The sequence below is a fragment of the Artemia franciscana genome, chromosome 9 (assembly GCF_032884065.1).
Source record: "Artemia franciscana chromosome 9, ASM3288406v1, whole genome shotgun sequence".
Taxonomy (NCBI): domain Eukaryota; kingdom Metazoa; phylum Arthropoda; class Branchiopoda; order Anostraca; family Artemiidae; genus Artemia; species Artemia franciscana.
This window is the reverse complement of record NC_088871.1, coordinates 13,111,319-13,124,128: the sequence shown is the minus strand read 5'-3', so window position 1 is coordinate 13,124,128 and position 12,810 is coordinate 13,111,319. Positions and strand designations below refer to the sequence as shown.

General features: G+C 34.3%; 1 protein-coding gene across 2 annotated transcripts in view; it reads right to left on the bottom strand.

Moving 5' to 3' along the window:
* The window catches only part of LOC136031021 (testis-expressed protein 264-like), a 44,843-nt gene that overhangs the window by 15,238 nt on the left and 16,795 nt on the right, over positions 1-12,810 (bottom strand). For both annotated transcript variants that reach the window (XM_065710200.1, XM_065710201.1), the window contains exon 2: positions 1,854-2,124. In XM_065710200.1, the coding sequence (XP_065566272.1) occupies positions 1,854-2,111 (258 nt within the window). In that variant the 5' untranslated portion in view covers positions 2,112-2,124. The remainder of the gene's footprint in view (positions 1-1,853; positions 2,125-12,810) is intronic.

Below are 12,810 nucleotides of genomic sequence, written 5' to 3'. Positions count from 1 at the left end.
TCTGCTCTCTTTGGTGGAGTTGGGGGGGGGGATGAGGTATTTGTAACTCACGAACGGGTGATCAGATCTTAATGAAATTTGATATTTAGAAGGATCTTGTGCTTTAGAGCTCTTATTTTAAATTCCGACCAGATCCTGTAACATTGGGGGAGTTGGAGGGGAAAACCGGAATTCTTGGAAAACGTGAAAATCGGGGTATCTTTATCTTACGAATAGGTGATTGGATCTTATGTCTCAGATGCTCCATTTTCGACTCGAATTGGATCCGGGGACATTGGGGGTATGAGGGGGGACACAGAAATAAGAGATCGGGATGAAACTTGATGGGAAGAATAAGCACAAGTTCTAGATACGTTATTGACATAATTGGAACGGATTCGTTCTCTTTGGAGGAGCTGGGGGGGGGTGTTAATTTGGAAAAATTAGAAAAATTTAGGTATTTTTAACTTAAGAACAGGTGACCGGATCTTAATGAAATTTGATATTTAGAAGGAACTGATGTCTCAGAGTTCTAATTTCAAATCCCGTACAGATCTGTTGACATTGGGGGGAGTTGGAGGGGGGAAATCAGAAATGTTCAAAAACGCTTAGAGTGGAGGAATCGGGATGACGCTTGATGGGTAGAATTAGCATATGTTGTTGATACGTGATTGACGTAACCGTACTGGATTCCCTCTCTTTGGGGGAGTTAAGTGCAGTGCTTTGGCGAGTTTGATGCTTCTGGACGTGCTAGGACAATGAAAATTGGTAGGCGTGTCAGAGAGCTGCAAAAATGACTTGATAAAGTTGTTTTCCCTGATTCGACCATCTGGGGGGCTGAAGGGAGGAAAAATCTGAAAAAAGCAGGTATTTATAACTTACGAGTGGGTGAACGGATCTTAGTGAGTTTTGACATTTAGAAGGACATCGTGACTCAGAGCTCTTATTTTAAATCCTGAGCGGCAGTAAGCCTCTGATTTCCTATTAAATCAATCTAAAATATGCTAATTAGCTCTTGTTCTTGTGTTGACCATGTTCTAATTAGTATAGCATTTATTATTTTTGACTAAAATATACTAGGTTTGGACTATTTTTCCTACTTTTAATATTTCAAAGCTTGTGCGTTTTGGCATATTTCGTGCTCTTTGACAATTATTTCTTTCTTGGACTATATTTTAATTATTATGGTATTTTTATTTTTGACTAAAAGATACATTGTTTGGGGCAAGCCTTTTAAAGTGTACCTTGTTTTAAATATATATATATTTTGATTGAAATCACTTTTACAACCACAAAATAGCCAAGTTGGCATTGGTCCACATGGGCACAAGTTTACAAAGAGGAAAAAAAGACAAGTGCGAGCCGCAAAATCAAAGAATAATAAACTTGCTTCCTCAAATGGCCAGTAAAAGTAGCAAATAGTCAACTAAAACCTGTCAACTATTGCATCAAATCATAAAAAGCTCAGTTAGACAATTACAGACAGATAACCGAAAGTGATGACAATTTGTTGCAATGAAAAATATAAACCATGACACTTAGCCCTACGTCAAATAAAGAAGACGACACTCTTCACAATGACAGAGAATAGCAATGATAACTGCACCCGGTGGCAGAAAAAAACAATGATACTTTTGGAAATGACCAAAAAACCAATGTCGAAAATATTTTTGACGAACTTTCTGGAGAGCAACATACTCAGCTAATAGCAACATAAATTGCATCCTTCGATGTTTCTTTATGTGACATGTCTATAGAAGATCTTTAAAAAATATTTGTAACAAGGACTAGAAACCTATATCGAATCAAACTTACATTTTGTCCTCTCCAGATTATTAAAACATAATTTTAAACAGTCTTAAACATTTTCTTACCTGCTGTGGATTATCATAGTAGATAGCGAATGTCTTCAGATTGGGCGCAACTGAGTGGGCTTCAGTAAAAAGGTGTCCACATTCTTTGTATGGACCCCTAGCAAACTTATAGGCAACTCTGAAGTTTTTAAGAACCTTCTGCTTTGTTTCTACATTAACAGCATAAAGGAGACCAGAGTATACGAAATATCCCCCAACAGTGGCAATGAGACAGAGTACCAAGAAAATAAAGTAAAACACAAGATTCTCTTCTTCCATCTTTGCCTTTTACCTAGAAAACAAACGATTTTTTTTTTTCAATAAAGCAGACTTTGTTTCTGATAAAGCAAACAGCTGTTTGTCATAAAATGCAATAAACAAGAGCAAAAGAATAATTTTAAGTTTGGTTTAGATTTTTTTTTTTTCTGTTAACCTATACTTTGGCATTTAAAATAATGAAATAATTTGCAAAATCTTTGAAGAAAGGGGAAAACAAATATTAAATTCTGGTTAGGTATCAGTGGGGATGACGAACACTGGCAGTTTTTGTGTCCCCTAGATTCTGAAAATATCTTTTTAGTGGTACTTCATTGGAAAAAGTGAAAATTTACGACACCCTATATTTGAAAAATACACTCGCCCCTAAAGCAAATACACTCGCCCCTAAAGCAAATTTTTAGCTTGCTTGCTTTTTGAAGTTAAAATTTGCTTTGTTTTGTTGCGAGAGCAACACTTTGGTTTTGTCCCGTTTTTTTTTGCCGCCGATGTCGGCTTATTCCTGGAAACTGGTAAGGGTCTAACCTGTGCGGTTTTTACGGAAAGTGTGGACTTCAGGCTGGATTGATGAATATGACTTTACATTTTGGAAAGCTCTGCAGAACTCTTGCCTGGGGCCAAAAAGGATGGTTTTTGCTTGTCCACGAGCCAGAGCCTATGGTGTGCGAAGTGAAGTGGAGTTATGTAGCCTATGTCAGAGAGGAGTATCTGAAGTTGTGCAGCCAAGCTTTCGTTTCATCAAACAATGTTTCTGCTTTCGAGTGGAAAGCTCCGTTCTAGCAGGCAAGCAGGCAGGCACCACTTTCAAATTGAAGATGGACTAAAATCTATAAGTGTTAAATTTATGCAACATACTTTGATCAGCTCATCAGGAGCTATCGATTGCCGTCGAAAAAAAATTCTATCTGTCTTAGTTCAAAAGTTGATTTTTTTTTTGCCGTAGGCCAACTTTCTAACGTCACAACTTAGAAAGGAGCAAAGGATAAGATCCAATTTCTTTAGCAATGAGAGAACTTGTAAAGTTTATTAGGCACATCTGATACCATTTCTCTACCGCAATCCCAAGTTCGAAAAACCGAATGATAAACTCAGCTGAAATCACGAACAGAAATGGGTAGAAATAATAGATGGCAGCACTTTCGGACCCGTGGGAAAATACCATAATTTTGCTTCTGTAAATTTTTCTATTTATCACTCAAAGAAGATATATTGGCTGTGGGGCCGGGTAACTGCAGCATATATTTAACACTTATAGATTTTAGTCCATCTTCAATTTGAAAGTGGTGCCTGCCTGCTTGCCTGCTAGAACGGAGCTTTCCACTCGAAAGCAGAAATATGGTTTGATGAAACGAAAGCTTGGCTGCACAACTTCAGATACTCCTCTCTGATATAGGCTATATAACTCCACTTCACTTCGCACACCATAGGCTCTGGCTCGTGGACAAGCAAAAACCATCCTTTTTGGCCCCAGGCAAGAGTTCTGCAGAGCTTTCCAAAATGTAAAGTCATATTCATCAATCCAGCCTGAGGTCCACACTTTCCGTAAAAACCACACAGGTTAGATCTTTACCAGTTTCCAGGAATAAGCTGAGATCGACGGCATAGGAAAAAAAAACCCGGGACAAAATCAAAGTGTTGCTCTCGCAACACAATGATTTGAGCAAAGTTTAGCTTGCTTGCTTTTTGAAGTTAGAATTTGCTTTGTATTTAAGATTACGAAATAATTTGCATAATCTTTGAAGAAAAGGGAAAGCATCCTCTGAATAAAGTACAAGGGTTTACGCAAAACTCCTACAAAAACATCATTTGAACTGGAATTTTAAGTTCTAGCTAGGTAAAATAATGATGAGAGGAAGTGGCATTAATTTAGGGAGGAGGGAAGGTTTTTACCCTTTACATTTTGAACATACCTTTTCAGAGGTATTTCACTTGAAAAAAATCTTTCTGAGTTGATGCCACTGATGACAAGGCATGAAAGAACTACTTTTGTTCTTTTCTTTTTTCCACAATATATCGACATTGTTCTTTCTAATGAACTTATTCCTAAAGAGTTTAAGTGAAGTTCAGTTTTACTTTTGGTACAAAATAGCCACAATACCTAGCACTTCAAAACTTACTTATCATCATATTAGCATGGTTACCATTTTATCATCATTCTGAAAAAAAGGGCTAAAGGACCTATTTATCCAGAATTTTCATATTTTCTTCTATAATTTCAAACAATTCTCATATAAACTATATATCATTCACAATGTTGACTACCCATAAAAAAAAAGAAAGAAAAAAAAAAGTCTATATATCTTTTCTATATAATGTATTTTTGCCAACTTTCTCCATTTGACTCTTAGAAAAAAACATGTGAATGGCAAAGATTTGGCAACAATATAATTGTACCTCTTAGTCTTACATAAATACTATAACTGTATTTACTTCAGGTATATGACAATTTTTCTTTCTTTTTCAATTTCAGTGCTCAATTACTCCTTTTTTGGAAACAATAAGAAAGATGAATCCTTCTGGGATTTTTTTTTTCTTTAAGAGAGAAAGATGGGTTTATTGATATAAATAAACAAAGCAAGCAAATGGCGCGAAGCAAAGCTCGTTTGGGCTTACAACCCCAACACGCATACAAATAAAAACAAAACGAAAAAAGGAGAGGAAAATAAAAAAAAGTATAGAAAAGGAAAAGAAAAAAGAAAAGAAAAAATATTCAATTACCCTTCATTTCGATCGATTACACTTCAAAAAAGACAAAACAAAAAGAAACTAAAACCACTTGACCCGTATCGCCTAAAATAAAACCAACACCTTGGTTCCACTTGAGGTCCACTCAACTATCAAAACCATAAATATTAAGGCAAAATAGCTTTAATTTCCGCCAAAATTTACGAAAATTATCCATGCTTCTCAAAGTCGTAGGTAAACAATTCCATGCATGGGGTTCCTGATACCGAATAGAAAATTGAGATCTACGGGTAATAGCAAGCAAACGACGAATTATATTGGACTGTCTCGTAAAATGTGTATGAATATCACTTCCCAATTCAAACATACTTTCAAAACATATTGGTAAACAATTTTGAAAATATTTATATATAAACAGGCTTCGATAAAAAGTAATAAGTCCTGCTAAAGGCAAGATTTTGCAATCTATATATCTCCTTTGTACCTGGTCTTTAAAACCAACACCACATAACAATCGAAGTGCTTTATTCTGCAAAACTCGAATATGACGGAGATGAGAAGGAAATGTCCTGCCCCAAACAGTACGACAATATAGCAGATAAGGATGAAGTAAGGAACAATACAGTTTTCTTAAAATATCTCTTGGGAAAATGTAATTCAACTTTCTTAAAATGCCAACATTCCTAGTGAGTTTAAGACTAATATAATCTATATGTTCTCTAAAACTAAGACATTCATCAATTAAAACTCCTAGATATTTTGTACAATTTATTCTTAAAATACTCGGATCAGCAACATTAAGTCTGTTTATCCAAGGCTTATAATTTGAGCTCCTATCATACAATAAAAAGAAAAGATTTACTATAGTTTAAATCTCAATTATTAAGCTTCGTCCACTTTTGTACAAACTCCAGAAAAGAACCAATACGACTCAACCGCTGAATTCCTGTTTCTGCAGCCACAGTTAAATGAGTGTCATCCGCAAAGCTGGGGACAATTACTTTTCCCCCGTCACATCCAAAGTAAAGATCATAAGAAATAAGAAATCATATTAAAAGCTCTGCATAAATCGTTTATAAAAACTAGAAATAACAGGGGTCCAAGAACAGATCTATGAGGTACTCCAAATTTAACATTACTGTCTGAAGAAACATTATCCCCTAGTTGTACATATTGAGTTCTTTATTTTATAAACGAGGACAGCAATTCAAGAAATGGCCCTCTAAAACCACAATTTTCTAATTTGGCAATGAGTATAAAATGGTCAACGCAGTCAAAATCTTTTACAATATCAAGAAAAACAGAAGCGACTTTCATATCATTATCCAACGCATCACTCACAAAAGTTGTCAAAATAAAACAGCATGCTCAGTAGATAAATCCCTCCGAAAACCATATTGATTTGGATTAAAAAATGACTTACTCTCCAAAAATTCAACTATTCTTTTAACTATTAATTTCTCAAACAATCTGAATACTATTGACAATAAAGAAATGGGCCTATAATTTCCTAGTACATTTTTATCCCCGACTTTATAAACAGGAATAACTTTGCAATTTTAAAACAACTTGGAAACATTCCAGTCCTAAAACATTCATTAAATAAATACACTAAATGACCGGAAATAACAGGGTAAATATACTTTGAAGTTCTAACTGTTACAAACTGAGAGCCTGAAGCTCCAATTTTCATATTTTTTAATGTTTCAGAAAGGTCAGAAGCATTGATTGGCTTCAAATATGCTGTAACATCACTTGCATTCAATTAATATTTTTTTAAACTACCTTCATGCTCAGAAATAACTATACTTTGAACCAAATCCTTTCCCACACTAGCAAAATGACGGCACATTCTATCAACAATTGTATTATCATTATGTGTACCGCCAAATATACCATCATAATTAGGACTTACGATGGATTTTATAATTTGCCATGTTTTTCTATGGTTACCTTCACAAGATTTAAATTGATTACGATAGTAATCAGCTTTGGCTTTACGAAGAAGTGTATTTAACTGGTTACTATAAATCTTATATTATGTGTTATCACTTACGCTTTTACTAGCCGCACACATTTTGAACGAATACCTTCTTCAAATAATAGTCTTTAAAAGAGCTCAAGTAATCCATGGTTTCTTTCGAGTTTCTCTACAATGAATTACACTTTTACGAGTACTACAATCAACCAATAAACTATTTAAACTTGAAAACCATTTTTGAAACTTAGCATTAATATCTAGTTCGTCACTATTTAAAAATTCTAAACTACGTTTCTCTAACATTCCTTTATAAAGAATTAGCATATTATTATCAATGATCACTTTTTTATATCTATTTTATGAATTTATGTTAGGCCTAGTACTGCAACTAAAAAATTTTTGAACACTTGCTAATATCCCAAAATGGTCAGATACTTGATTTAATATCACACTTGCATTATGGTAACTGACATTAACAAAATATTATCAATCATCGATGCTGAATTCATAATGACCCTTGTTGGGACTGTAATCGTAGACTTCAACCCATAACCCAACATAATATTTAAAAACTGGCTAACCTCTGGATTAATAAACAAATTCATTAGATCAAGATTGAAATCACCGCACACAAATATAGGTAAGCTTCTACTCCTAATCATGTCCAACTGCTCTTCTAGTAACATAAAAAATTCATTAATATTACTCGACGGAGGTCTATAAACAACAACCAAATAAAACATCTCAGTTTCCTTGCTAATCTCTAATACCAAACTTTCAAATACCATTTTTCTATTAACCCTTAAATCATTACTTTCTATAATTAGCAAGCCCTTTCTAATGTAAACACCCAGTCCACCATGCTGACGAGTTTCCCTTTTCTTAAGACACAATCGATAATTACCTATTTCTAATAAACTAGAATTATGATTCTGTAACCAAGTTTCAGTTAGGGCTAATATTTGAATTCCACAAAACATACATAGTTCATTTAAATATGTTACACTGCTTTACAGTGCCCGACAATTCAAATGGAAAACTGTAAGAGTCATTAGGCATCGATTCAGAAATATCAACTGGGCTAATATAGCGTACTGTTTTTTTACTGTCCTCTACAACAAAATCATCAATCCTTCTACTTTCATCTACTAACTCCAAATGAGCCAAATTAAGTGGACTATTCTCAAGTGGATGCAATCTATCAAAATCTACAACCATATTCAAAATCACTTAAAATGGTACAGGTCAAGTGAAAAAATATCATCCTAACTAGCCTATATTATTCTACTCAGTGAATCCTAGGACGAAATGAAAGTCAAAACAGCCTTTAGTAACTTCTTTCAAAAACCCTTCCTTCCAATTTCAACATGAGTATATAATTACAATCAGCTGATGTATTTTGCTTCCATTCTACACAAGAAAAGTAAAACTATAGAAGACTTAAGTGACCAACTGAGCACCCTCTGGCAATTTTTTTTGCAATTCCAATGTATTTCCGTAATATAATCATTTTCTGCTGTATCTCTAGTCTCACGGGTGTCATTTTTTTTTGGGGGGGGGGCTGTATTTTAAAGAATACTTTTTTGAAGCATTTTCGTTTAAAATTCCCTTTACATTTGGTATCTTCATTGAAAAAAAAAAGAAAGAAAACCCCCCCCCCTAGATTTTGAAAAACGATTCTTCTATCCACTCACTACAAATCTGTCAATTGATGCTAGTATCTCGTCTATTGTAAATTAATCCAAGTTTATTTTTGGTTATAAATTTAGTATGTTTGATGTCCCCAAGCAAAGTTATTCAAAGGCGAGGGGGGCCGCAACCAGGATAAGCTGCCTCGCATGCCGTAGATGAGGAGAGGGAGGCGCCACAGCTGAGACTTCTGAGATTATTTTATATTAGATTTGGAAAGGGTCGCTGTAATTAATTTTGCCCCGGGTCCCACCAACTCTAGTAAAAGCCCTGCCTCTGTGACATTATAAATAGCTGATTAACACATTTACTAAAATGGATTTTGTGGCAACATAGTTTTCCATCCCTGGAAATAATCCCTTGAAAAATGTGTCCTATTATTGATCAGTATATGTAGTTTTGGTAATCTTAGTGCAAAGTTCCTTTCTTGAATTAAGTACTATGATAACAAAAGAGAAATACCCTTTGATTCCCCATTCAACACTCTTTCTAAATATAATAGCTGCTCCGCTGAAGAATGCCCCACCCCCAAGTGATGCCGGGATATTGCTCTGAGCTATTTGAAAACTTTGCTTATTTTGTTGATGTTTTGTTTGAATTGGCATCATGAATCAACTGTTGATAAGAAAAAAGGTAAATTAATGAATATTTTGTTCAATTTTCTACTGTAGATGAAAGATGAGTATACCACTTAATGTGCCTTTTCATCCTTTTTTCAAAAATAATAGTCCCTATCAATCCATATATATTTAATGCTACAGATAAAACTACAGAAAACACTACTGATGAAATACTTTATAATATACAACAAGCTTTTTTTTTTTTTCTCCATAACTTAGCAAAGATGAAAGTGAACACATCACTTGACATGACTTTTTATGCTCTTTCCAATTATGCTAATAACTTCTATTACCAATTCCAATATTGATCCCTCAAAGTGACCCAAAGTGCGATATACTTTTGTCACAAAACAAGAAAGTGGCTATGACTGAAAGTTGGTAAAAAAAAATGTCTAAATCACACTATATGTTTATAATGAATTATTCCAAAGTAATTGATTCTAAAAACTCTAATTCAATAAATTTATATAATATTTTTCTGAGCAATAGTAATATTATGAAAGTGAACAGAAAAAATGAGCAAAAAGAAAAAAAAATACAGATCACTTCCTTTCAACAAAAATGATGTGAATCAAACGGAAAAAGGGAAAGAAAAATATTTTTAATTCTAGACTAAAGATTTATAAAGCGTTAATTAGTTCATCAGATTATACTGCAATAAATTACAACCACTGGAATATATTAACTTTAAAATAAAGAGTTTATAACTGAATAATAGGGTAATTAACACGATTTTTTTTTACAATTAATCGATGTTTTAACCCACTGCTTAGGGCAAACACAATGGACAAGGTGTCAGAGTCAGGGTCCTGTTTAAGGGCTCAAAATAGAATATATGACGAAGGTTATTGGTATACTTTGTATTGTCATAATAAAATAATAAATAACTTCCTGGAACATAATGGAACTTCCTGGGAGGGTTTAAAGAGGGAGGCCTTGAATAGATTAGGTTGGAGGAGGAGCGTGCGTAGCTGTGTTGGCCTCAGGCGGCTTGGTGCTGCAGTGAGTTATTAGTAGTAGTAGTAGTTGTAGGTATATTTGGAGAAGAGTATAAAAGGACGCATTGTCTGACGTGTCCACATTTTCCTGAGTTAAGTAATGGTAAAAATGGAATATTTACCAAATTTTGTCATAAAGATATTAAAAATGGTGGAAAATGGGATCCTTTTGCCTTAAATCTTTGTTCTGTTTCAGGTGGAACACTGTTTATAAAATGAAGATGCAAAAAATGTGGTATGTTGACAAGATTTCCAAAATGCTTCCAAAAGATTTCCAAATGTAATGCTGATTAAAGTATTTTTTAAATCTTATTAATGACGAAATAAAATCAATTGTTGATTACAACATCAAAAATGATTTTAAAAAATGGATGAAAACGGAAAAAAGATGAAAATCTTACTAGCTGAAACTTGCTGGAGTCAGCTTGGATTTTAACCTGGTGCTGGATGTAGCCATCTGCACCATATTCCATCTTCTATTCTTCAGGATGCTTCAAGTAGTGAATGTGATGTTCTCCTTTGTGCACTAGACATTTATAAGGCCTTCAGAATCTGTTAACCACTTTCATCTTTTACAGTCTTTATTCTCTAGTGGCGTTTTCCATCATTTTCCTATTCAAATATTGGTACTTTTATTCATTGCTTGTGGTTAAAGTTAATGGCCCTGTTTGTGATCAATATATACCTTTTCAAAAGGGAATTTGACAAGGAGGAGCTTTGTCTCCAAGCTCACTTAAATCAACAATTTCTTGAATGTTTCTGAACTGTCCTCTACATGATTGTTGATAAATGTGAGTACTTTTTTGGTTCCCTTTTCTCTTCATCTTCTTCCTTCTCTGTAAGATTGTCCTGTCTGTTTTGTTTCATCTTTTTGGTGGTTGCGTATTGTCATTACAACTAACTTACATTCCTTCAGTTCATGGCTAGTTTTCAATTCTAGGCTGAAGATTAGAATTAGTTGCTCAAAGATTACTGGTAATAGAGGAAAAGCTCAGAGCATAAAGCTCTGTGCAAATTATTATTATTTTTTTTTTTTTGTAAAATTGGGTTGCATGTAATGGGGATGTAGAGAAAATTGCTGCAAACCAGAACCATGTAAATAGTAATACTTATAGAGATTACAGTCTAAGCATGTTAAATTTAAGCCCTATCAAACAGTTCGTGGTAACGAGCTGTAGTAAGGAGCGACCCGGCTCAATAGTGACCAAAACTCTAAAAAATGGAATTTTGATATCAATAGCTACATCAAAAGAACTGCATTTTAATTCTGATTTTAAATATATAAGTTTCATCAAGTTTAGGCTTACCCATCAAAAGTTACGAGCCTGAGAAAATTTGCATTATTCAAGAAAATAGGGGGAAACACCCCCTAAAATTCGTAGAATCTTAACGAAAATGACACCATCAGATTCAGCGTATCGGAGAACCCTACTGTAGAAGTTTCAAGCTCCTATCTACAAAAATGTGGAATTTTGTGTTTTTTGCCAGAAGACAAATCACGGATGCGTGTTTATTTTTATTTTATTTTTTTCCCCAGGGGTCATCGTATCGACAAAGTGGTCCTAGAATGTCGCAAGAGGGCTCATTCTAACGAAAATGAAAAGTTCTAGTGCCCTTTTAAAGTGACCAAAAAATTGGAGGGCATCTAGGCCCCCTCCCACGCTCATTTTTATCCCAAAGTCAACGGATCAAAATTTTGAGATAGCCATTTTGTTCAGCATAGTCGGAAACCATAATAACTATGTCTTTGGGGATGACTTACTCCCCCACAATCCCTGGGGGAGGGGCTGCAAGTTACAAACTTTGACCAGTGTTTACATATAGTAATGGTTATTGGGAAGTGTACAGACGTTTTCAGGGATATTTTATTTTGTTTGGGGGTGGGGCTGAGAGGAGGGGACTATGTTGGAGGATCTTCCTTGGAGGAATCTGTCATGGGGGAAGAAAAATTCAATGAAAAGGACGCAGGATTTTCTAGCATTACTATAAGAAAACAATGAAAAATAAACATGAAAACGTTCTTTCAAATGAAAGGAAGGAGTAGCATTGAAACTTAAAACGAACAGAGATTATTACGCATATGAGGGGTTCTAAAAATACTTTAGCATAAAGAGCGAGGTATTTAGGAGGAGATAAATCGCTCTTTATGCTAAAGTATTTTTAGTAATTTCAACTATTTATTCTACGGCCTTTCTGATTCAGGGGTCATTCTTAAAGAATTGGGACAAAATTTAAGCTTTAGTGTAAAGAGCGAAGTATTAACGAGGGGACAAACCCCCTCGTATACATAATAAAAATATAAGACTATAGAAGTTCGTTACGTAAGTTAATTCTTAGGTTACGTATATTTTTTACTAATAAAAACGTTCGTTAAAAATTAAAAGTTCTAGTTGCCTTTTTAAGTAACCGAAAAATTGGAGGGCAACTAGACCTCCTTCTCCACCCCTTATTTCTCAAAATCGTCTGATCAAAACTAAGAGAAAGCCATTTAGCCAAAAAAAGAATTAATATACAAATTTCATTTTAATAATTTATGTGCGGAGAGCCAAAATCAAACATGCATTAATTCAAAAACGTTCAGAAATTAAATAAAAAAAAATAATTTTTTTCGCTGAAAGTAAGGAGCGACATTAAAACTTAAAACGAAAAGAAATTACTCCGTATATGAAATGGGTTGTCCCCTCCGCAATCCCTCACTCTTTACGCTAAAGTTTGACTCTTTGCCACAA